At 47.2% G+C, this 25,647-nt stretch overlaps 1 protein-coding gene across 1 annotated transcript in view; it reads right to left on the reverse strand.

Moving 5' to 3' along the window:
• Nucleotides 1-20,668: 20,668 nt before the first annotated feature.
• LOC126293708 (hornerin-like) overlaps nt 20,669-25,647 on the reverse strand; it is a 131,637-nt gene continuing 126,658 nt past the window's right edge. Inside the window, exon 4 of the mRNA XM_049987058.1 lies at nt 20,669-20,973. Coding sequence (XP_049843015.1) covers nt 20,669-20,973 — 305 coding nt within the window. The remainder of the gene's footprint in view (nt 20,974-25,647) is intronic.

Here is a 25,647-nt window from a genome sequence, read left to right on the forward strand (position 1 = left end):
TCCACTTGCCGGTGTAGGAATGGTAGAACGATGGGTTCGATGACGGTTTGGATGTACCGTGCACTATTCAGTGTCCCCTCGACGATCACCAGACGTGTACAGCCAGTGTAGGAGATCGCTCCCCACACCATGATGCCGGGTGTTGGCCCTGTGTGCCTCGGTCGTATGCAGTCCTGATTGTGGCGCTCACCTGCACGGCGCCAAACACGCATACGACCATCATTGGCACCAAGGCAGAAGCGACTCTCATCGCTGAAGACGACACGTCTCCATTCGTCCCTCCATTCACGCCTGTCGCGACACCACTGGGGGCGGGCTGCACGATGTTGGGGCGTGAGCGGAAGACGGCCTAACGGTGTGCGGGACCGTAGCCAAGCTTCATGGAGACGGTTGCGAATGGTCCTCGCCGATACCCCAGGAGCAACAGTGTCCCTAATTTGCTGGGAAGTGGCGGTGCGGTCCCCTACGGCACTGTGCGGTCCCCTACGGTCTTGGCGTGCATCCATGCGTCGCTGCGGTCCGGTCCCAGGTCGACGGGCACGTGCACCTTCCGCCGACCACTGGCGACAACATCGATGTACTGTGGAGACCTCATGCCCCACGTGTTGAGCAATTCGGCGGTACGTCCACCCGGCCTCACGCATGCCCACTATACGCCCTCGCTCAAAGTCCGTCAACTGCACATACGGTTCACGTCCACGCTGTCGCGGCATGCTACCAGTATTAAAGACTGCGATGGAGCTCCGTATGCCACGGCAAACTGGCTGACACTGACGGCGGCGGTGCACAAATGCTGCGCAGCTAGCGCCATTCGACGGCCAACACGGCGGTTCCTGGTGTGTCCGCTGTGCCGTGCGTGTGATCTTTGCTTGTACAGCCCTCTCGCAGTGTCCGGAGCAAGTATGGTGGGTCTGACACACCGGTGTCAATGTGTTCTTTTTTACATTTCCAGGAGTGTACATTTATTAGTATTATTCTTCCGTTTGGGCACTACTGGAGCACGCGATGTGCAACGAGGAGTATTTTCAGAGTTTTGTTTCAGCTTTTCTTTGTTCCTATCTTTCTATCATTCTCTCGGAATGGGCTAGGCAGACAAAACTGTTCCGGACTTGTTGGATCTTCCTGGCAGACCAACTATCCAGCCATGAATTTTCTGCCAAAATTTTTTTCTGTCTGGTCCATCAAGCAGTAGTACTCCCGCTTCTTTCAGATCTTTTATTATCGTTTACTGTGGGTTTCGTAGAGTTTCAAAGCCTGTTGGTTGATCTGGATCCATTCTTTTAATATTCCCATACAATTATGGCGTTGACTTTTTGAATCTGAATAAATGTTGATATACTTCTCAATTCCTTCTCATTCCTTTTTAAAGCCCCATAAAGACACTCTGTGTTGCGATGTAGTGTCTCAGTTTTTTTGAGATGTATTTTTTATATAAACATCGTTTGTAAGCAAGAAACCTGTTGCCATTCTGTGAAAACTAATTTCGTAAACAGTTTTATCCAGGCTAGTTTTCCTGACTGGTTTTACCTAAATATCTGAACTGAGAAACTCTTCATTTCTCGTATTACGTTTTTAGGATTTAGAGTGTAATTTTCTGCCATTTACTACAGATGTAGATCTACTTAAGTCACAAGTTTTTTATCTCCGAATCCCTTCGTAAGAGTGTTGGACTCTACGTATAATTCGCAACAGTCAATATCATACGATATGGAGGGTTCGGCCCCTACATGGTAAGACCGGTCGGCTTTTTGTCGGAGTTAACTCCTTCTTTTGGAAAAGCCCATAGAGGGTACGCAGCTGAAGTTGAGGTTCTGGGTGAGCATGGTGGCAGCTGCTGCACAAAGAACTTGTCATCCTAATCTACATCTACACTCTGCGAAACACTGTAAATCAGTATAAATGCACGGCAGAGCATTGTGCCTCATATTATAGTATTAGAGCATTTTGGCGTTCCACTGCAAGGGTGGAATGGACAATGAATGACGGCCTATATAGAGAATTGGAGTGATATATATTAGTGTGCTAAAATTCTCAATCTGTAAAAGAGAAGTCTTCAAAAAAAATTACTCTCAGCCAGTTCAGTGTTTTATAGTAATATTAAATTTATTTAAATCGGCAATTGATAAAGGTCTTTTTCATGTGAATATGGTGGACGTATTGTAAATTCTGAAAGCACTAAATGAAAGGTGAACGAGAAACGATTCGGAATAACTGGCCCCTTAATTTTTTGTGTATTTATAAACGTGTTTTCTTTGTGTGAACCAATGGTGTAAAAAGGTTTCAATATGTATTTTGTCAATACCCTGGAACCACTAGACTTAGAATCTAAATAGTCTGAGGGCGGCAATTGACAGTAACATGTATAGTTTAATGTTTTATTTGCAAAATTTGAATGGTGGTCATAAAGATAACATATGTTGTAACGAACTGGGCAGCGACGCTTTATGCGTGAGACGCGCCATTTCCGCATGGTCTTACGTGCCTCAAGCGAGCCTACAAATATTTTAAGCGGTGGGTTCGGCAACAGGCAGTGTTGGAGAGAGACCGCGGCGAGCACGAAAGGCATTATATTTTATGCTACGTCATGAATTCCATCTTAATTCACCATTCGCAGGTGATAGTTTTTCGCAGACTCCTAGAATTTTAAATTTCGCTATTTGTGTGACACTGAAGTGAGCTGAAACGTTATGTTTTGCAGTGTGTCGCGAGGTGCTGCAGCGAACTGAACCTTGTTTCAATTAATTTCTCTCTAACTAGTAGCGCTAATGACAAACTACGTACAGGTACATATTATACACACATCAAAAAAAAATTTGCATGACCTTGGTTCCGAGAGTCCTGAAACCTGTCAAAAAACTGGAACAGAGGTCAACATAAACATAATTTCCGCCCATTTTATTGCTCATGAAAACCACACATTGTACATTGTACCACCATACAGCGAGACCTTCAGAGTTGGTGGTCCGGATGGCTGTACACACCGGCATCTTTAATATCCAGTAGCACTTCCTCTTGCACTGATTCATGCCTGTATTCGTCGTGGCATACTATCCACAAGGCACTGTTGGTTCATATTGTCCCACTCCTCAATGGCGATTCGGCGTAGATCCCTCAAAGTGGTTGGTGGGTCACTTCGTCCTTAAACAGCCCTTTCCACTCTATCCCAGGCACGTTCGATAGGTTCCATATCTGGAGAACATGCTGGCCACTCTAGTCGAGCGGTGTCCTTATCCTGAAGGAAGTCATTCACAGGATGTGCACGATGGGCCGCGGGTTGTCCTCCATGAAGACGAATGCGTCGCCAATATGTTGCCGATATGGCTGCACTATTGGTCGGAGGATGGTATTGACGTATCGTACAACCGTTACGGCGCATTCCATGACCACCAGCGGCGTACGTCGGCCCCATATAATGCCACCCATAAACATCAGGGAACCTCCACCTTGCTGCACTCCCTGGACAGTGTGTCTAAGGCTCTCAGCCCGACCGGTTTGTCTCCAAACACGTCTCCGACGATTGTCTGGTTGAAGGCATATGCGACACATATAGGTGAAGACAACGTGATGCCAATCCCGAGCGGTCCATTTGGCATTCTGCTGGGCCCATCTGTACCGCGCTGAATGGTGTCGTGGTTGCAAAGGTGGACCTCGCCATGGACGTCGGGAGTGAAGCTGCGCATCATGCATCCTATTGCGCACAGTTTGAATCGTAACACGACGTCTTGTGGCTGCACGAAAAGCATTATTCAACATGGTGGCTTTGCTGTCAGGGTTCCTCGGAGCCATAATCCGTAGGTAGCGGTCGCCCACGGTAGTAGTGCTCTTGGGTGGACAGTCATTGACATTTCATTGACAGTATCTGTCTCTCTGTATCTCCTCCATGTCGAACAACATCGCTTTGGTTCATTCCGAGACGCCTGGACACTTCCCTTGTTGAGAGCCCTTCCTAGCACAAAGTAACAATGTGTATGCGATCGAACCGCAGTATGGAGCGTCTAGGCATGGCTGAACTACAGACAACACGAGCCGTGTACCTCCTTCCTGGTGTAATGACTGGAACTGATCAGTTGTGGGACCCACTCCGTCTAATAGGCGCTGCTCTTGCAGGATTGTTTACATCTTTGGGCGGGTTTAGTGATATCTCTGGACAGTCAAAGGGACTGTGTCTGTGGTACAATATCCACAGTCAACGTCTATCTTCAGGAGTTCTGGGAACCGGGGTGATGCAAAACTTTTTCTTCATGTGTGTATATGAACGAGACGTGTTTCACAATATCGAAGATGATTAACTGCTCGCAGCTCTTAACATACTCATTTTAGAGCCAATCTTTACTGGGAATTTTTTTCTTGTTTTGGTCCATACTACCAGCTCCAGGAGAGCAAGAGCTTGCAGTAGATGTGTTTCACATGGTCGAAGATGAAAAAGTTCTCTTAAGGTATATATTTTAGAGCCCATGTTTACTGGACCTTCTTACTTCGAATGACCATTCCTGTCATATCGTTGAATACTGACCATTCCTCCTGGGACACCCTGTATATCTAACGAAACAGGAGAGTAACTTTTAGAAAACATTGGCAAGATGGAGGAGCCGGATGACAGGGATGTATTAAGACTTGAAGAGCAACGCCATTGGTGCCTGAGGGAGCTGCAGAGGGAAAAAAACGTAGGGTGTAAGTGCTACTCTGTCAATACAGGGTCGGTAAAGGAGAGGAATTGGCTGCGCATCACTTGCGAAAGGAACTGACATTGTGAGAGTGGTGGGAGGAAAGGGCGGAGGACAAATGAATATCTTAAGCGATGTTCCCTGCCTCTGATATCTTAAGATGATATTGAATACAGACCGGAGCAATGAATTGCAAATTGTGCCAAGGCCAGGATTTGAATCTCGACAGGCAGATGCACTAACCACTGCCTCACCCTGGCACAGTAACTAACACAGCTACCTGACTTAACCTAGTACAGCTCCCTCAAAATACAAACTCCAGTTCGCACCTCAGCCTCTATGATGAGCTGGAGTGACACAGTGCTTAGCGCATTTTTCTAGTGAGTGGGAGACCCAGATTCGAATTCCGGCCTCGGTACAAATATTTCATATGGCTAATATAAACTGAAGAGCCATAGGAACTGGCACCTGCCTAACATCATATAGAGCCTCCCCCCCCCCCCCCCCCCCGCATGGTCACGCAGAAGTGCTGCAACACGATGTGGCATGGACTCGACTAGTATCTGAAGTAGTGCTGGAGGGAACTGACACCTTGAATCCTTAAGGGCCATCCATAAATCCGTAAGAGTACGAGGGGGAGGAACAGCACATTGCAAGGCGTCCGAATTATGCTCAATAATGTTCATGTCTGGGGAGTTGGTGGCCAGCGGAAGTGTTTAAACGCAGAAGAGTGTTGCTGGAGCCACGCTGTAGCAACTCTGGACGTGTGGCGTGCCGCATTCTCCTGCCGGAATTGGCCAAGTCCGTCATGCACAATAGACACGAATGGATGCAGGTGATCAGACAGGATACTTAGGTACGTGTCACCTGTCAGAGTCACATCTAGACATATCACTGTTCCCATATCACTCCAACTGCGCACGCCCTACACCGTTACAGAGCCTCCACCAGCTCGAACAGTCCCCTGCTGACATGCGGGGTCCACGGATTGATGAGGTTGTCTCTATACACGTACACGTCCATCCGCTCGGTAAAACTTGAAACGAGACTCGTTCGATCAGGCAACATGTTTACAGACATCAACAGTCCAATGTCGATGCTGACGGGACCAGACGAGGCGTAAAGGTCTGTGTCGTCCAGTCGTCAAGCTGCGAAAGCCCATATCGATGATTTTTCGTTGAATGGTTCGTATACTGATACTTGTTGGTGGCCAGTCATTGAAATCTGCAGCAATTTGCGGAATGGTTGCATTCTGTCATTTTGAACGATTCTCTTACGTCGGTCGTCGTTGGTCCCGTTCTGGCAGAATCTTTTTCCGGCCGCAGCGAAGTCAAAGATTTTATGTTTTACCGCCTCCTGATATTCACTGTACACTCGTGAGATGGTCGTACGGGAAAATCGCCTCTTCATCGCTACCTCAGTGATGCTGTGTCCCATCGCTCGTCCGCCGACTATAACACCACGTTCAAAGTCATTTAAATCTTGATAACCTAACATGTTAGCAGAAGTAATCGATCTAACAACTGCGCCAGACACTTGTTGCCGACCACAGCGCCGTTCAAATGGTTCAAATGGCTCTGAGCACTATGGGACTTAACTTCTGAGGTCATCAGTCCCCTATTACTTTAACCTAACTAACCTAAGGACATCACACACATCCATTCCCGAAGCAGGATTAGAACCTGCGACCGTAGCGGCCACCCGCTTCTAGACTGTAGCGCCTAGAACCGCTCGGTCACCCTTGCCGGCCACAGCGCCGTGTTCTGCCTGTTTATATATTCCTGTATTTGAATACACATGCTTATACCAGTTTCTTTGGCGCTTGAGTGTATAACCTTAGAATGTCTTCCAAGGTGAGAGAAAGTATAAGCGTACTGAATGGGAGAGAAGCTTACAAAAAACAAAGCAAGACGTTTCCCAGCCGGTCTCGCCAGAACAGCGGGGTTTTCGTAGAACAGCGGAGGTAGCGTGTTCGTCCTTAGTATGAGGTGGGTGACGCCCACGAGTTGAGGCGGCCTTCCGTTGCCCGCAGACACCGGCCGCGTGGAATTTCCCCGGCTTCCGGCGTGGCGTGCCTGCGCGGTCGATCCAGGCGTCTGTCTCGGGGTCGGCAATCACTTCTTCTCGCTTCGGGACCGCAGGCTGTGGATTCAAGTCAGCGTCTCGGCGCGTTCCACACCCGTTCTGCTCCGTCAACAACTGCTGTTTCTTCTATCCGTAGCCGGCCGGAGTGACCGAGCGGTTCTAGGCGCTACAGTCTGGAACCGAGCGACCGCTACGGTCGCAGGTTCGAATCCTGCCTGTGGCATGGATGTGTGTGTTGTCCTTCGGTTAGTTAGGTTTAAGTAGTTCTAAGTTCTAGGGGACTGATGACCTCAGAAGTTAAGTCCCATAGTGCTCACAAGCGAACCTCCCCATCGCACCACCCTCAGATTTAGTTATAAGTTGGCACAGTGGATAGGCCTTGAAAAACTGAACACAGATCAATCGAGAAAACAGGAAGAAGTTGTGTGGAACTATGAAAAAATAAGCAAAATATACAAACTGAGTAGTCCATGCTCTAGTTAGGCAATATCGAGGAAAATGTGCGCTCAGGAGCGCCGTGGTCCCGTGGTTAGCGTGAGCAGCTGCGGAACGAGAGGTTCTTGGTTCAAGTTTTCCCTCGAGTGAAAAGTTTACTTTCTTTATTTTCGCAAAGTTATGATCTGTCCGTTCGTTCATTGACGTCTCTGTTTTGCGAGCGCACCGCAAAACCGTGCGATTAGTAGACGAAAGGACGTGCCTCTCCAATGGGAACTGAAAACATTTGATCGCAAGTTTATAGGTCAACCGACTCCTCCACAGCAAAACACGTCTGATATATTCTATACGACACTGGCGACATGTGTGTCACATGACAGGAATGTGTTGGCGACCCATGTAACTTGTACACTTGGCGAATGGGTAAAAATATTCTTCTACCTTGCCCGATTTAGATTTTCTTGTGAATGTGATAATCACTCCCAAAAAAGTGATCGCATCGGACGGACAGATAATAATTGTCTGAAAATAAAAATTTAAACTTTTCACTCGAGGGAAGGCTTGAACCAAGGACCACTCGTTCCACAGCTGCTCACGCTAACCACAGGACCACGGACCTCCTGAACTCACATCCTCCTTGATGTTGCATATCTTGCGCGTGGACTACTCAGTTTGTATATTTTGTTTATTTTTTCATAGTTCCACACAACTTCTTCCTGTCTTCTCGATTGATCTGTGTTCAGTTTTTCAAGGCCTCTCCACTGTGCCAACTTATAACTAAATCTGAGGGGGGGGGGGGGGGGTGCGATAGGGAGGTTCCCTTGTCAGAGCCATTTGAATCATATCTATCTGTAAACACCGGGTGACAGTTATTGAGCTACATGAAAAAAAAAAGTTACAAACTACGGCGTGCACACACTTTATTCAACATGTAAATGTCTGATATGTGTAATGGTAGTGACACACCAAAATCACAATAGTAGTCTGTTGTAGTTGCTACATACTTTATTACAATCAAATGCATTATAAAATCACAATCACAATGATACAGGAGACTGCCTTACAAGGCCAGATCACTTGGACAAATAGCAAACAAATTTCTTTAACCGAAATAACACCAAGTAAATATACTCAGGTAAAGCTTTACTTAAATAGTACAAATGTCCATACAGTTCCCATCAGAACTCTCATTACTTCCAATTAGCTGAGGAACAGATTAAGGGCACGAACACAGATCTTCTAAGGCTTGGCTAGCCAACTTTCCTAAACAAAACTAAATACAAATGACTAAAACAATTAAGGAGGTGCTTTAATTTTGACCAAACCAGACTTCAAATTTACTTACTCAGTTGATTAATCAACAATATTCTTAGAATGGTTACAATTAGAACATGAGTATATGACAATACACCTAAAATGAGGTCTCTTCAATATTGCGTGTGAATTAGCGATAGACGCTAGAAGACCAAGGATTCAGATCAATGCGAGAGATCCACGAGACAGGAAATGACACAGAAATGTACTCATCTTAGAACTGCAATTGAACTTCGGATGCTATAATTCTCCACCGGAAAGATGGAATCACGCAACAGTGACAACATAACCCAAGATGTAAAGGAGACGACAGGGCCTTAAATCTCTCTCTGTCCCCGTGGTGCTCTGCTCCCAGTATGCTCGCGTCGACCACTGCCAATTGTCTGTAACACAACACACATCAACGGCGGACAATATTCTGAGATGTAAACTACACATTCTTATCTAGGGAACAGGTGATCAATACAACTGAATAGAAACAAATTAGCTTCCGTGAGTTACTTGGCCAATGCCAGCCCTTTGATTAAGAAGTTCGCTAAAAATCATGGCCCTAAAGTTAAGATGACAAGAATTTTCTCGGCGCACATTTACAAGCCAAACTACCAAATGATCTACAAGGTAGAATAGAGGACGTATCTCGGCGTGTCTTGAAACGCCAGAGCCGGACTTACTTACTACTCGTTGCACTTCTAGCTACGTCTTTAACCACGCTTCATATCGGTTGGTTGGCACACACTTCCTCAACTGCCGTCAAGGTAGTTAGCCACGACACCGAGGTAAGTGATAAACAACTAAAACAATCCGAAAGGATTTTTAGTACACTGACATATTCAATAAAGCCGCACGCAGCCCACCGAAGCAACTCGGCGACCCCAACTCAATCGGCCGGAGTAGCTTACAACAGACTCGAGGGAGCTTGTCCTTCCGACCCCTGGGAGAACCAAATCACCATGGGCGGTGGATCTGCACTCAACACGCCGTAGCCGCTGGCCCCGCTCCTTCGTTGTCCGACTCGCCCTCTTGCCGTCCTGCCTACGTACACAGTCCCACGTGACTCTCGCTCACCGCCGATCCCGACACACCTCTACAGCAGAGCGCACGCGCTGCCGTTAAATCAGCGCCGCCAAAGATGAGCAAACGACAAATAAGCATCGAAGTCGACTCAAAGATCAGAATGACGATCGATGGAAACTGGCGCCAGGAACGCACCAGCTCAAGTCACTACAGATATTCAGATTTAGGTTATGAAATGTTCGATATCCCTGCCATTATTGACGATGATGTGGCGCAGACGAATAGCGAAATTCTGCATGACCCGGTGAAGTGTTGTGACATCAGTACTGTAGGCGACCTCCTGAATGGCTATTTTCGGATCAGCAATGGTTTCGAAGTTATCACTGGTCACCATGTCTTTAATATAGTCCCACAAAAAGGAGTCGCTCGTGTTCATATCTGGAGAATCTGGCGGCCAGTCGCCTCTGGGTGTCACAGAGCCAGATGCTGTCTCCAAAGTGCTCCTGCAGGACAACAAACACTCTCCTCCTTTCATGGGGTCTAGCTCCGTCTTGCAAGAGCCACATCTTGTCGAAATCAGCATCACTTTGGATAATGGGGATGAAATCATCTTCCAAAAACTTCAAGTACCCTTGGTAGTCATCTTGTCTTCAAGGAATATCCTACCGATTATTCCGTGAGTGGAGACTGCACATCACACAGTCACCCGTTGAGTGTGAAGGGACTTCTCGATTGCGAAATGCGGATTCTCAGTCCTCTAGTTTTGCCTACTGACGAACCCATCCAAATGAAAGTGGGCTTCGTCGCTAAACCAAGCCGTACTAATTCCCATCACCCCCGCGGCCAACCGTGCAGTTTGAACGTCCTAACGCAAATCGTTCAGAAGTATGACGATTTTATTTCACGTAGTACACTAACCCTATATTTACGTCTGAAATCCCCTGTTATACACGCAGGACAGGACAGATAGTTCCATTTGTGGGATGAGGCCAAAATGAGTGGCTATCAGTTGCACTCGGACATAGTATTTATTCATATTACAAACATTACAAGAGTAAAGAAAACATTAAAAACAGAGCAAGCCAAACGTTTTTAGAACTTCATTTCCGTCTAAATGCGCCATTCAATCTCACGCCTAATGGACAAAACAACTTTAATTTAAAACTGGCTGAAGGCCAATAAGTTAACACTCAAACCAGGAAGGCCTTATCTTAAAACATTTCTCTAAATTAGGCTGAAGACTCAAACAATCTCACGCCCTAAGGGGAAAACAACTTAAAATCGGCTGAAGGGCAGTAAATTAAGGCTCAAAACAGGAATTTGAAGGCAGAAGGCCCTATCCTAATTCTTTTTTTTAATCAGGCTGAAGGCCCAAACAATCTCACGCCTTAAGGGCAAAACAACTTTAATTTGAAATCAGCTACAATCCATACATAAACAAACAACAAGGCCAAATAAAAAAAGGCAGCACATCAAAAGACGGTCAGAAGTTTCCAAGCATCGACCTGGAATTCAAACACTAACGCTCGCTTAGGTGAGACAGGCAGTCGGCGCAACAATTCTCAATCTGACGGCATTCCAACTGACACACAGTCAACGGACCAAGCGACAGGATAACTACCACTCCACCCGACCAGCACACAACGGGGAGTTCAATAGAACAACGCAGAAGGTATCGGCGCCCACAACGGATTACACATTCATCTGTCAAACTACACGCCGTGTTCGACAGCCACCACACGATGAGGAAAATACACTGCCTGAATTTACGTCAACGGCCAGGGCAGATAACCGGAACGTTAACGGCCACAGGGCAGAAGATTCCGCTGGTGGACTTCAATTCAAAAATAATCAAGTTAAGTTAAACTCCACCGGAGGGCGGCTAGAATTTCGGCAACTCGAAAATACACGTTGTTGCTCGAGGGAATGTTCCAATAGCCCATAACAAATGACACAATGTGTACAGTTGGGGCTGGCTGGTAGATTAAATAAAGACTCAACTTTGTTGTCCGGGATCGGTGAGCCACGGACCTCGTAGCAATGGGAGCAGCCCCTCACACTCCGACCGTGCGTGTACGCCCCCAGAGGCCCCGGCCAGACACGCGCCACGGAGACTTCCTCGCTGCTCCACGCCAACCCACCAACTGCCCGCACACGGCACACCCGGAAACTACAAGCGCGAGGCCAAAGATAGTACAAGGGTCGAATATCGATACACGCTGCTGCTGCCACTCTTGGAGAGAGAGGATAACAGCACAATCGCGATAACCGCGGGAGACTAATCACAGAATAGCACCAAGGTTTCAAATGTTCAAATGTGTGTGAAATCTTACGGGACTTAACTGCTAAGCTTACACACTACTTAACCTAAATTATCCCGAGGACAAACACACACACCCATGCCCGAGGGAGGACTCGAACCTCCGCTGGGACCAGCCGCACTGTATATGACTGCAGTGCCTGAGACCGCTCGGCTAATCCCGCGGGGCAACCAAGGTTTAATGCAAAGCATAACACGAGTCAGCCATGGCTCAGCGTCTACACTGCTCATGTCGGCTTAAGAGATGTATCGGAGAGTGCTCCCAGTACCACTATCATTTGCCCGTTTTCCTGTTCTCTCGCGTCTGCTACGTGAGAACAACAATTTTCATTAAGCCATTGCGTGATCTGTGATATGCAGATAATATAGCAGTGTTACCCGACTCTGACAACAACCCCCCCCCCTCCAAAAGGCAACAGAAGGCATTAAGGTATGGTTCAAATGGCTCTGAGCACTATGGGACTTAACATCTGAGGTCATCAGTCCCCTAGAACTTAGAACTACTTAAACCTAACCAACCTAAGGACATCGCACACAGCCACGCCCGAGGCAGGATTCGAACCTGGGACCGTAGCAGCAGCGCGGTTCTGGACTAAAGCGCCTAGAACCGCTCTGCCACAGCTGTCGGTCATTAAGGTATGTTGAGTAACGTATAATATGAAAATATGTAATACGAGGGCAATTTTTTTCAAGCTTGCGAAGCTACAGTGAAAATAAACAAAACGTTTTATTTGAAACATTAAGCTACAAAATACATGAAATGTATTCGCAGTTGCGAGTATGGACAACCGTCAGGTGCGTAATGGAATTACGTGTCAGTCTGGGACTCGAACCCGGATTTCCCGATAATCGCGAGCAGTTGCCTTACCATTTGGCTTTCTGACCACGACTCTCGACCATGTGTCTACAATCTGTACTCGTACTTGCATTATGTATATCCCCGTACAGAACAGAAATTTTACTTGAAAGTCGCTTGCCCGGTGTCGGCAGATAAATACGATATTGCAGTGCACGTGTTATTCCGAAATACGACGCAAAGTACCTTCGGACATATAATCATGTGTAGCACAGGCACTACAATACGTATTTATCCGCTGACACCGGGCAAGCGACTTTCAAGTAAAATGTCTTCCTGGACTGGAATATACATAATGGATGCACGAGTGCAGATTGTAGACACATGGCTGAGGATATACGGAAGTTCGGGTCTGGCTTTCAGTCACGATTAGATAGCGAAATGATAGGGCGACCGCTGGCGATAAGTGGGAAATCGAGTTTCGAGTCCTGATCCACCAAAACGTTTCATTGTCATCATTCCATTGTACAGCTGACGGTTGTCATTATTCTCAATTGCGAACACATTGTATGCGTTTCATAACGGCTGTAGCGGCCGCAGTGCCTGCTCGTACGGACAATTCATGCATGTTCGAAAGTACTGTGCATTGTATTTCGGAATAACACAAGCCGCGCAATACAGTATTAACCTACACCTCCCAGCTACTTCTCTACGCAGTCACCTCTCCTACTTTTAACATTTGTCGTGGCGTTATACTAACTTTCCAATACCCTTAACAAGCCAGGCAGCTGCCTGTGCTTTCAGCCAGTTCTCTACGCTGGCTGTTGCAAAATTTACTGATCTAGCCATCAGGACTCATGTGGCGGAGAAGAGCTACATGACTTACGTGAACTGGTTACGCGATGTTTGTCTATTTGTAGCTTCACACGCAATGGCTGATGTAATGTGAATGAATATAATTATCTTTGAAAAAATAACGATTTCTTTTTGTCGGCAGTCAGAGAAAGTTCTGTAAATAACACAACATTAGTTCACTGTGTAGTAATTTAATGTCACTGAGACCACCAGCAAGAGAAATGCTCCTGGAGGGGAGCGTTGTTTCATTTGACAGCATTATCAACAATGAAATGCGCATCTCCCTCAGCTACGTATAGCATGACAGTCGAGGGAGATTCCAGAACTCACAGGACACCACAGTGAGAACGCCTGCTGTGGTCTACACATTCACAGGGGTTCACCGTGACGTCAGCGCGAAACTTTCCAGAAGCCACGCTCTGCATCATAGTAACGGTAGGTCCTGTCAGAAGGTAGCGTCGAACAGAGCAGTGCAATTAGTGGCCGCGGGGCGGAACTAATGGGAACTAATGGTTCCCTGAAATCGCTTATGGCGAATGTCGGCGTGGGTCCTTTGAAAAGGACTCGCCAGAATTCCTTCCCCAATCCGAGCCTCTGTCCCTCCTCTAATGACCTAGTGGTCAGAGGGACGTCACAGTGAAAAAGAATTTTGCCTTGCTGCGGTGGGGTGCTGTAGTGTAGGCGAACAAACTGATGCTCATGACAAGGCAGCTGGTTTTGTATCGACCACTGGTGACTGTTAACGGTAAATGTATGAGCGTTCCCACTGAAACCCACCTAGACATAAACACAGCTGCACAGACTCACAAATAACCGCTATCGATATTAGCATTCCCGGTGTTGTAAAACAATTAAAACTGCTTAAAGCGAATAAGGCACCTTGTTGTGCCGCAGTGCATCGTAATTACAAACCTAGTTCTCTTAATGAAAACCCAGCTTCTGACGCGCGCGAGGAGCCTTTGTGTGTTATTATCTGTCTATAACAGCGAGCAACCGAGTCTCCACTCTGTCTACCCAGCTTACGTCACAAGTAACATCTACATGTTGTTTCACGTTGTTATACAGACCCTTCCGCGACGTACTTCTGGAATCAGAGGAACCGCAATCGCAGATGTGCCTGGTGAGCGTTTATTTTCCACTAATTGCCTTACAACTCTACGGAACACAGAAATAAAAGCACGCGAGTAGAATCTCCATAAATCATAGGATGCTGCAGTGCATTGTTAGGAAATAGTTTCTTAATTGTCTTGTACCTCAGTTGTGGCGCTCTTCCGGAAAGCCCACTACCCCCTCCAAAAGCACTATTCACTCTTACAGCTTACAGATTATACATGTAACTCACATTATCTCTTGTTAGGGATCCACACATAGTTGCGATTTGGAACATATGACACTAAAGGCAGTAGGTGAGTTTTGCACCATTTGCAGTAAAAGAACTGATGATGCCCAAAGGAGACAGGATATAAAATGCAGACTGGCTACAGCACTAGAAGCATTTCTGGAAACGAGGTATTTATTAGCACCTGATACACTGAAGAGCCAAAGAAACTGGCATACCTGTCTAATATCGTGTACGGCCCCCGAGCACGCGAAAGTGCCGCAACACGACGTGGCATGGACTCGACTAAGTCTGAATTCACACCATGAATCCTGCATGGCTGACCAGCACCTTGCAAGGCATCCCATAAGTGCTCAATAACGTTCATGTCTGGGGAGTTTGTTGGCCAGAGGAAGTCTTGAAACTCAGAAAAGTTTCCTTAAGCCACTCTGTAGCAATTCTGGAAGTGTAGGGTGTCGCATTGTCCTGCTGGAATTGCTGACGTCCGCCGAATATGCACAATGGACATGAATTGACGCAGGTGATCAGACAGGACGCTTACGTTCTTGTCACCTGTCAGAGAATCGTATCCAGCAGTATCAGGGGTCCCATATCACTCCAACTGCAAGCGCCCCACAACAGTACAGAGACTCCACTAACTTGAACAGTCCCCTACTGACATTCAGATTCCATGGATTCATGAGGTTGTCTCCATACCCGTACACGTCCACCCGCTCGATACAATTTGAAACGAGACTCATCCGACCAGGCAGCATGTTTCCAGTCATCAACAGTCCAGTGTCGATGTTGACGAATCCAGGCGAGGCGTAAAGCTTTGTGTCCTGCAGTCATCAAGGGTACACAAGTGGGCCTTCGCCTCCAAAAGCCCATATGGATAATGTTTCGTTGAAGATTCGCACGATGATACTTGTTGTTGGCCCAGCACTGACATGTGTAGCAATTTTCGGAAGTGTTGCAATTCTGTCACGTTGAACGATTCTCTTCAGTCGTCGTTGGTCCCGCTCTTGCAGCGACATCGGAGATTCGGTGTTTTACCGGTTTCCTTATATTTACGGTACGTTCGTGAAGTGGTCGTAAGGGAAAATCCCTACTTCATCGCTACCTCGGAGATGCTGTGACCCATGTCTCGTGCACCGGCTATAACACCACGTTCAAACTCGCTTAAATGGCCATGTAGCAGAAGTAACCAATCTAACAACTGTCTTATATATGCGTTGCCGACCGCAGCGCCGTATTCTGCCTGTTTACATATCTCTGTATTTGAATACGCATGCTTATGCCAGTTTCCTTGGCGTTTCGGTGTGTAAATTTAAGTGCTACGAGGTTTTTTCTGAAGATATTTGTTCGTAGTTTGGGTTTGCTCGGAAGATAACCGTATACGATCAGCATTTCAGACAAGAGGAAAACGTCAGTGTGGCAATAGAGGGAAGTGTTTGGAGCAAAAATTGTAAAGGGAGATGAGGGATGAATAGCGTAAACAAACTGAACTAGATGTACAGTAGTTATTCAGAGATGAACAGTCTTGCAAGGGATAGAATAGCTTGGAGAGCTGCATCAAACCAGTCTTAGGACTGAAGATCACAACAACAACAATATATACGTTTAATTTCAGTAATAAAATTTTTTACCGCTAGCGGGCCGTCTTAAAGCCCACTTGGGGCGCCATATGGAGAGAGGGTCCACAAGGGCACGGACCTTATCCCAAGCATTTAAACGGCGTGAGTCTGAGGCAGACACCTACATGCACATGCGGGGAAGAAGGTTTCCCAGAACACACTGTCTTTTTCTGCGGGCAATAGGCGAACAATAGACATACACTACACTTAGACTACACAGATACAGACATAGATATATACACAGCAATAAGAGACGAAGAACAATGGGCACAATTAAACGCACTGACAAACAGTATTTCAAAAACAACACATGAGGAGTATATGCGGACACGACATTACAGACATGCCTATGTGCAGCGTAACAGAAATCTCCAGAGGGTGGACAGCGATACCCACAATGACAGCTAAAACAGTGACAAAGACGAGGAACAATAGGAGGAAGCTCAGATATGACATTAAATAAGCATAAGGTACTGACAATCTACCTAAGAAATCACCAAATGCTGTACATGGATGGGCACCTAATGTAGTTAATACATAGAATTAGTAACAAATAATATGGACAAGGAGAGAATAGAAGCTTTCGAAATGTGGTGCTACAGAAGAATGCTGAAGATTAGATGGGTAGATCACATAACTAATGAGGAAGTATTGAATCGGATTGGGGAGAAGAGAAGTTTGTGGCACAACTTGACCAGAAGAAGGGATCGGTTGGTAGGACATGTTCTGAGGCATCAAGGGATCACCAATTTAGTATTGGAGGGCAGTGTGGAGGATAAAAATCGTAGAGGGAGACCAAGAGGAGACTACACTAAGCAGATTCAGAAGGATGTAGGTTGCAGTAGATACTGGGAGGTGAAGAAGCTTGCACAGGATAGAGTAGCATGGAGAGCTGCATCAAACCAGTTTCAGGAGTGAAGACCACAACAACAACAACACAACAAGATATGAAACATTATTTCTCTACTAATAACCATTTGTGTGTGTGTATGTGCGTGTGACTGGCGGTCAACGGCTCGATGAAACCATTCCGAGGTATTCACCGTCAGTCACACTCGGTGATGGTACTAACAAATCTCTCACCAACCTATCTTCTTTTTATATTCTTCTTAAAACCAACAAAATTTTATTTATATTTCAATCTCAAATTATTGTTATTTTGAATCATTCTTTGTAAATGTTGTAGATAAAACAAAAGGAAAGAAAATTGTAAAAAGATGAAAAACGAAAATTGTAAGATGTACGGCCTGTTTTAAACATCAGGTAACAGGTCTATAATTTGGCAATAAATAAATAAATAAATAATGTCGGATATGGCTCATGTCCAGTGAGAAAATGAATTAGTCCTCTAGTGGGTTTAAAGTATGTCATTTTTAATCGTTTCCTGATATTTGTAATAATTTCATATGTCCTACGCCCTGTTTCATCCGCCTCCCATAGTTCTTGCCATAGTTGTTCGCCCCTGTAGCGAATCTCACCCTTGTGCCTAAAATCTCTGGTCCGCAGCTCGTGGTCGTGCGGTAGCGTTCTCGCTTCCCGCGCCCGGGTTCCCGGGTTCGATTCCCGGCGGGGTCAGGGATTTTCTCTGCCTCGTGATGACTGGGTGTTGTGTGATGTCATTAGGTTAGTTAGGTTTAAGTAGTTCTAAGTTATAGGGGACTGATGAACATAGATGTTAAGTCCCATAGTGCTCAGAGCCATTTGAACCTAAAATCTCTTCTGTCTTCATAGCATTTCATTTCTAAACCCAGAACCACACAGCCTGCTCTCTAATTTTGATGTCCAAGGGGCAGAGCCCCATTATGACTAAAAGGGTTACCCCTAGAACTTAGAACTACTTAAACCTAACTAACCTAAGGACATCAGACACATCCATGCCTGAGGCAGGATTCGAACCTGCGACCGTAGCGGTCGCGCGGATCCAAACTGTAGCACCTAGGACCACTCGGCCACTCCGGCCGGCGCAAAGCAAACAACATAATGAAGGTGAAGAAGGCAGGAAGGCACATAATCTGCTTCTGTGACAGGAGTGAGGTCGTCCAGAGAAGATTAATTTGAGGTGTTAGCAGACGCCCCCTCAGTTCTCTCAGCGCAGCATTCTCGGAAACTTAGAACTCCACACTCGGTGTAATCTATAGATCATTCGAGCACGGGGTCCCGGGTTCGATTCCCGGCGGGGTCAGGGGTTTTCACCTACCTGGTGATGACTGTGTGTTTGTGTTGTCCTCATCATTTCATCACCACGAAAGTGGCGAAATTGGGCTGAGAAAAGGGAATTTGTACGGGTGCTGATAACCACGCAGTTGAACGCCCCACAAACCAAACATCGTCATCAACATCTATAGATCATTGACATCATACACATGCGACGTGGTAAGCTGCCAATTTACACATGGGCACGAAAGGCGCTTGTACGTCGGGAACTCGATATTGACCAGAAAGTCAGGTGTGTAGAACGGGCTGAAGACTTTGGAAGGCTAAGATGGGGCACGGGATGCTCGCTTCCAGCAGACGGACTCTCGCGCGGTCAGCCGCTGCGGTTCCCACGCGGGCTGGTGGCGGCCTGGAAGCGGCGCCGGGTGTGTGCGTGTCGGAGGAGGAGCCCATGCAGGCGGGTGTGGGTGTGGCATTCCTGCGGGCGGCGCCGCCGGGCAGGTATCCGCTAGGTGCGCTGCCGCTGGCGAAGCGTCGGGCCCGGTCCGGCCGACGGCCCAGCTGGTCCGCAGAGGGAAGGCGATCCCCCCGCGGTCCGGAGAGCACGCGCGGCTGCGCCCGGCCCCCCGCGCCGCGGTTTTATTAGGCCGATTGCGCGGCCTGCGGCTGCGGTGTAAACGGAGACGGCGGCCGCCGCGTTACACCTGCGACGCCCCGGTCTCCCCACGTCACGGATATCCCTTCGCAACGGGAGGTGCGGTAGCGCCACAGCGAGAGGCCATCGAACTACCTGTATTAACAGACGTACGCTGCCCACCATTGAAATTGCTACACGCGGTCAAACGTCACGAAGGTGTACTATATCGGAGCGTTCAAAAATGGTTCAAACGGCCCTGAGCACTAAGGGACTTTACATCTTAGGTCATCAGCCCCCTAGAGCTTAGAACTACATAAACCTAAGTAACCTAAAGACATCACACACATCCATGCCCGAGGCAGGATTCGAACCTGCGACCGTAGCAGTCCCGCGGTTCCGGACTGCAGCGCCTAGAACCGCACGGCCACCGCGGCCGACTTAACGGAGTGTCTCCAACCTTTTGGGCCAATGGACACACAGAGTTCACTGCGTAACAAAAGCACAGTCCGTAGTTGTTCAAAGCGACTGGTCTACGTTACCTGGTCTTCCTGCCAGACTGAGATTCATTGGAAGAATCCTAAGGAAATACAGTCCGAAAACAAAGGAAGTAGCTCGAACAGTCCACAGGTATACTGTCGGTTCATAGTGTCCAACGGGCACAATATTTCGGCTATCAGCAATGTCGCCATCGTCAGGTGCTCTGACGAACTGAGCTCCTGACTAGATGGTCTAATGGGTGTGGATGCCCCTGTAGTGAAAGGATCGGATCGACTTTTGTCATCCCTGCCTTTTGTCTGATGATAGTGGAAACGGACTGATGGGATTAAAGGGTCGTGAATCTGGGTTCAGCTTGGATTTCTAAGGTATGGATTGGTCTGGGAATGGGATGTGGTCGGATTTCGGCGTCTTCTTGGCATCCTGCGTTCCCATGTGCCGATGACGTTGTGGCTCGGTGAACTCGCACGACCACGCTATGCGGCCAGTGTCGTCGTTCCCGGCGTCTCGTGGTGAGAATCGGATGGCTGTTGGCTGCTGTGAAGCAGCCTTCTTCCGACTTTCATCGGAAGTCGGGGCTGCCTTCGGTTCAAAATGGTTCAAATGGCTCTGAGCACTATGGGACTTAACATCTACGGTCATCAGTCCCCTAGAACTTAGAACTACTTAAACCTAACTAAGGACATCACACACATCCATGCTCGAGGCAGGATTCGAACCTGCGACCGTAGCAATCACGCGGTTCCGGACTGAGCGCCTTAGCCGCGAGACCACCGCGGCCGGCCGCTGCCTTCGGTTTGGTGGGTGCCTCAACCTTTTGGGAGGCGGCCAATTCGAGCAACCCTTCCAGGTCCTCGGAGATCCTGACCGCCAGCTTCTTCTTGGGCGGCGGCGGGACTGGATCTGGCTCCGATTCCGTAGTGTCCATGTTCTCTGTGGGAGGGTTAGCAGGTGGGGTGGGCCACTTCAGCCCGCAGCCGCTGGATTTCCCTGTGCGCCGCGGCCAGTTCGTCTCGCAGGGCGGTCCTCTCTGCCGCGAATGCGGCTTTCAGGTCCGCTATGGCGTCTTCTGTGGCCGCGCGGGGCTTGTTGTGCGGCACAGCGTCGTCGTGGCGGCGTCTACGGGGGGCGGAGGCGCCCACGGTGCTGCTGCTCTGTCCCTGCCGCAGGCGCCGGCCCACGGCCGGAACGGTTTCGTCGTCTCTTCGTCCTCCTCTTGTTGCCTCTGTGATCCCACTTATCGATGTAACTGCAGCCACGAAAACTCGCGGCGTGATTTCCTCCGCAATTTGCGCACTTCGCCGCTACCTCGCGCGGCTTTGTGAGGGCGGGCGGCCGATTTAAATCCCCTCCCACCGCGGGCCGCTCTCTCCGCCGTCCGCGCCCGCGCGCCGGCGGTCGCGAAGACGTGGGCGTCGGAATCTGTCGTAGCGTCGATGTGCTTGCTACGTCTGCCCTTCTCGCCAGTTTGTACTTCTTGCTGAGAGTCTTCTTAATTACATTCAATGCTGGGTCCCAAGCCTTGCTGAGATCGTAGGCGCAATCTCGGTTGATAAGATCTTCCCTGGTGCGAATTACGGTAGCCTCCCTTATAACGCCACCCCAATGTTTAAAGGTCTGAGCCAGGATCTTGGTACGCTCGTAATCCATCTCGTGTTTCTCGGACAAACAGTGCTCTGCTACCGCCGACTTATTTTCATACTTCAGTCGAGTGTGCCTTCGGCCTTCCTCAAACCGAGGTCATCTTTCACACTACCCAGTAATGTCCGAGTTTTATTGGGCGGGCAAAAGACTCGGTGTTTCTTTAATGTACGGCCGATTTTCCCCGATAGTAGGCCATTGTACGGAATAAAGGCAGTGGCTACCTCTTCTTCCGTGACTTCATCCGTCTCTACAGGTTGTGCTGTGGTAGTGGGACGGAGAGCGCGTCTAATCTGCACGTTTTTTTCGGAACACGGTTTTGAGGTGTTCCAATTCCTGGGGCAGATTCTCTGCGTCTGAGATGCTACGCGTCCTGTGTACTAGTGTTTTAGGAATCCATTCTTCTGAGAAGGGTGTTGGCAGCTGTACAGGTCAGTCTGCGTTTTCTTCCTGTACACGCCGTGACTCAGGGTACCATCAGCTCTGCTCTTGACCATGAAGTCCAGGAATGGTAATCTTTCTTTTGCTTCGGTTTCCATAGTGAATTTGATGTTTGGATGTATGGAGTTTAGGTGTGTAAGGAAATCCAGGAGCTTGACCCTACCACGGGGCCAGATGACGAACGTGTCATCGACATAACGGAAGAAACAAGTAGGTTTCCAATTGGATGACGCGAAGGCTTCCTCCGCGAGAGTGGGCTACCCATTGCGACTCCATCCATTTGCTCATAGTATTCCCCATTAAACAGAAATTACATTAAGGTCAAGACATGCCTAAATAGTTCGGTGGTCTTGTCGTCAAATTCCTGCCCAATAAGCTGGACTGACTCTCAAAGAGGCACCCTGGTGAATAGTGAAACCACGTCGAAGCTCACTAGGATATCAGTGTCTTCCAGTCTGAAGTTGTACCGAGAATTTCCTTCTAAGAAGTCCCCAAGGAATGGTTTCCTTGATGTGACCTTGATGCTCATCCGAGCATTGGCATTTCATGGCAGTGTGCTTCCAGAGTGGCTTCATACTGACAAAATCCATGAAGTTCCACAAAAAAATTAAATTGCGCCAATGAACTACTGGCAATTACTAGCACTGGTATACATTTCATTTCTCTTTGGTGATTAATTATTCTGATCTGATCGGTATTCAAATTCGTGTAACATCACTCGTTCCTGCTGTTTATAAATTTATGTCAGTGCAGTTGTGCTCAAAACATGAAAGAAATTTTGGGCCTATGTGGCATCAGGATTAAGCGCTTAGTCGAGGCACAGTTTGAGATTTGGATGTTGTCAGGGCTAAACATATTACATTTTACTGCTATATTCCTAATTAATTTACCCAACTATCACATATTCATTCTTTTATAAAAGCAATGCCCCTAAAAAAAACCAGACAACAACTGTCATCGGTTCGAGGCACATCAAGCTTATGACATGTGAACTGCAATGCCTCAGTGTTGTTACGAGAGATACATCCTTAATGTTGGTGACCACTGTTCACGGAAGTATATTTAGCTGACTGTAGCATATTGACACTAGTCTGACTACGTGCAGACTGATTGTAATGCGAGATCGTCCACTATGTAATGCTTTTCCTTGCTATGTTTGTCGCACACACTGACACACACAGTACAAATTTGAAGTTGAAATGTTCACAGGACTGGTGACCTTAATGTCAATCCAAGTCCAAGTTTATGATCAGATCATAGCTGTAGGCACTGGAATAAAGATGAAGAACTGTGTCTTAATATTCAGGGATTATTGTCCTCCTACGCTCAACACTGTGGATGGAAACCAGAGTTAGTGTAAAGAAATGATCAGATACCTGCTCTCATTCGACAAAAGCTTCTATGTTCATCCGGTATGAAATCACAGTAGCATTGTTCCTAAAGCATGAAAACACAATCTCATATGATCTGCGTAATACACTGTAGTTTGCTGACAGACTACTTGAAGTTCCCACACGGCCAATATGTGGCCGGGGCAAGGTAGTTTCGAGTACGCTGCAGAAGTTTCGTTGGGAATCCGTTACATATCCCCATACACTACCGATCTCTCCCCATGCGATTCCCATATTTTTGGAGTCCTGTAGAAAGACATTCGTGTCGTTGGTTTGCTTCGGACGAACAGGTGCTCTCCTGAGCACAATATTGGTTCCGCAGGCAACCGCGAATATTTTTCCATGAAGGCAGTAACCGTTTGTTTTGTTTCACAGTGAAATAGTTGTATTAACGCTTATGGCGATTACTCTGAAATAACGAACAGTTTACTTACTCTTTTCCCATCTGACTCTTTTTCGTTTGGCTGCCTCTTGTAGCAATTATGCACCGTAGGACGCTCGAAAAGTGAAGCGTTCCCAGTGACTAAGAAAAAAGTCAGCTCATTTCCGTTTTCAAAAGGGGTCGCCGAAGAAACCTATATCTCTGACGTCGGACTTTTAATTGTGGAACGTTTCGTATTCGCGTATTAAGACATTTCTGGAGGTCGGAAACCTCCCCTGTTGAAATCAACACTGGTTCCGGAAACAAGGATCAACTGAGACCCAGCTCGCTCTGTTCGTCCACGAGAACCAGATTGATAGTGCGTTCCTTGAGTTCCAGAAGACATTCTATACAGTTACGCACTGCTGATTCATAAACAAAGTACGAACGCACGGAATATCATGTCAGCTGTGTGCATGGACTAATATGGTTCTAGCGAACAGAATACAGCATACATACAAGTTTTCTGGATATGGTATCGCGTCTACGTCTATTGGTGACCCAGAAGACGGCCGCTGCAACCTTGGCCGAAACATTGGTTTTCTCCAGCAGTAGTTTTATACAACATGACACGGTACCATACCCATAAAACTTTTATGTCCACTGAATCTGGCCGCGGAAGCCTACGCAATTATAGAATACAGCATGTATTTCGCAACAGAGTGATCTTCAGGCGAATAAGTAACTTTGGATGTTCCCGAAGAGAGTGTCGTAGAAACATTATTTTTCACGATACGCAGATGCTTCAAATTCTTTGTATCAAACGTGTAGGGGTAATAGGTCGCGTTATGGCTAACAACTTTTGTTACAGACTGAATATTCGCTGACGCTTCCCGGCGATGCTAAGCATCTTTTTACTGAAGTCGCTGTCTCTGGGATGACGAGATTTCATTAAACTAACAGGGTCTACTGACCTTGTATGTTGCATCGGAATACTATACTACCCCCAGTAAATGTATAGACTGGTTTTTAACAAGAAAAAGTCAAGACTGAGTGTCCTAAACAGAGAAAGATATTTTAGAAGCGAACAGGAACTCGGACTACCTCCTTTCACGCGCAGCACATGATCGGACTTTAGGCAACCTTTTCGCATATGCACAGTTCAGAGAGATTGTAGACTACGTCCTGCCTCCTTTTGGGGGCATGACTGATAGTTAAAGTCGCTTAGAGTCGACAGGTAAGTATCAACGAACATTTTGTCTCTAAAAATAGTTGTTCTCCATGGTGTGATCTACCACACCTAGCCGACCGCGGTGGTCTAGCGGTTCTAGGCGCTCAGTCCGGAACCGCGCGACTACTACGGTCGCAGGTTCGAATCCAGCCTCGAGCATGGATGTGTGTGATGTCCTTAGGTTAGTTAGGTTTAAGTAGTTCTAAGTTCTAGGGGACTGATGACCACAGATGTTAAGTCCCGTAGTGCTCAGAGCCATTTGAACCATTTTTACCACACCTAGATTTTTGATGCAAAGACTTTGAAACACCCTGATTATAAATGACCTAGTGGACAACATTGGAAGCTCCATGAATTTTTTTCATGGATGATACCCAGGGAACACAGAAAATTCTCAACGACAAAAAAATGTAACAGAATACAGGAAGTCGTGCAGAGGATAGTTGACCGTCAACATAAATAAATTTAACGGATTTTGCATAAATAAGCAGAAAGTCCAATTAATGTATGAGTACACGGCCAGCAATCAGATCCATACAAATACCAAGGAGTATACATACGGAGCGATTTAAAGTGGGACGATAAAAGACTTAGATTCAGTAGAAGGACATGTGCTCCACCGACAAAAGTGGTAACTAACAAAACCTTCGTTGGATCTTTACTCTAACATTGGTCGTCAGTCTGAGATCAGTACCAGATGAGATTGACCGATGTAACAGCATGGCCGATGGTCAACTAACTCCAATATCAGACGCTGGAAGACGCTGGCAGAGGGACATTCTGGATCGCAGTGTGGTTTGCTATTGCAGTTCCGAGAGCGTACGTTCCTACAAGAGACAACCAATATATCGCTTCATT

This window comes from Schistocerca gregaria, chromosome 1 (genome assembly GCF_023897955.1).
Source record: "Schistocerca gregaria isolate iqSchGreg1 chromosome 1, iqSchGreg1.2, whole genome shotgun sequence".
NCBI classification, from domain to species: Eukaryota; Metazoa; Arthropoda; class Insecta; order Orthoptera; family Acrididae; genus Schistocerca; species Schistocerca gregaria.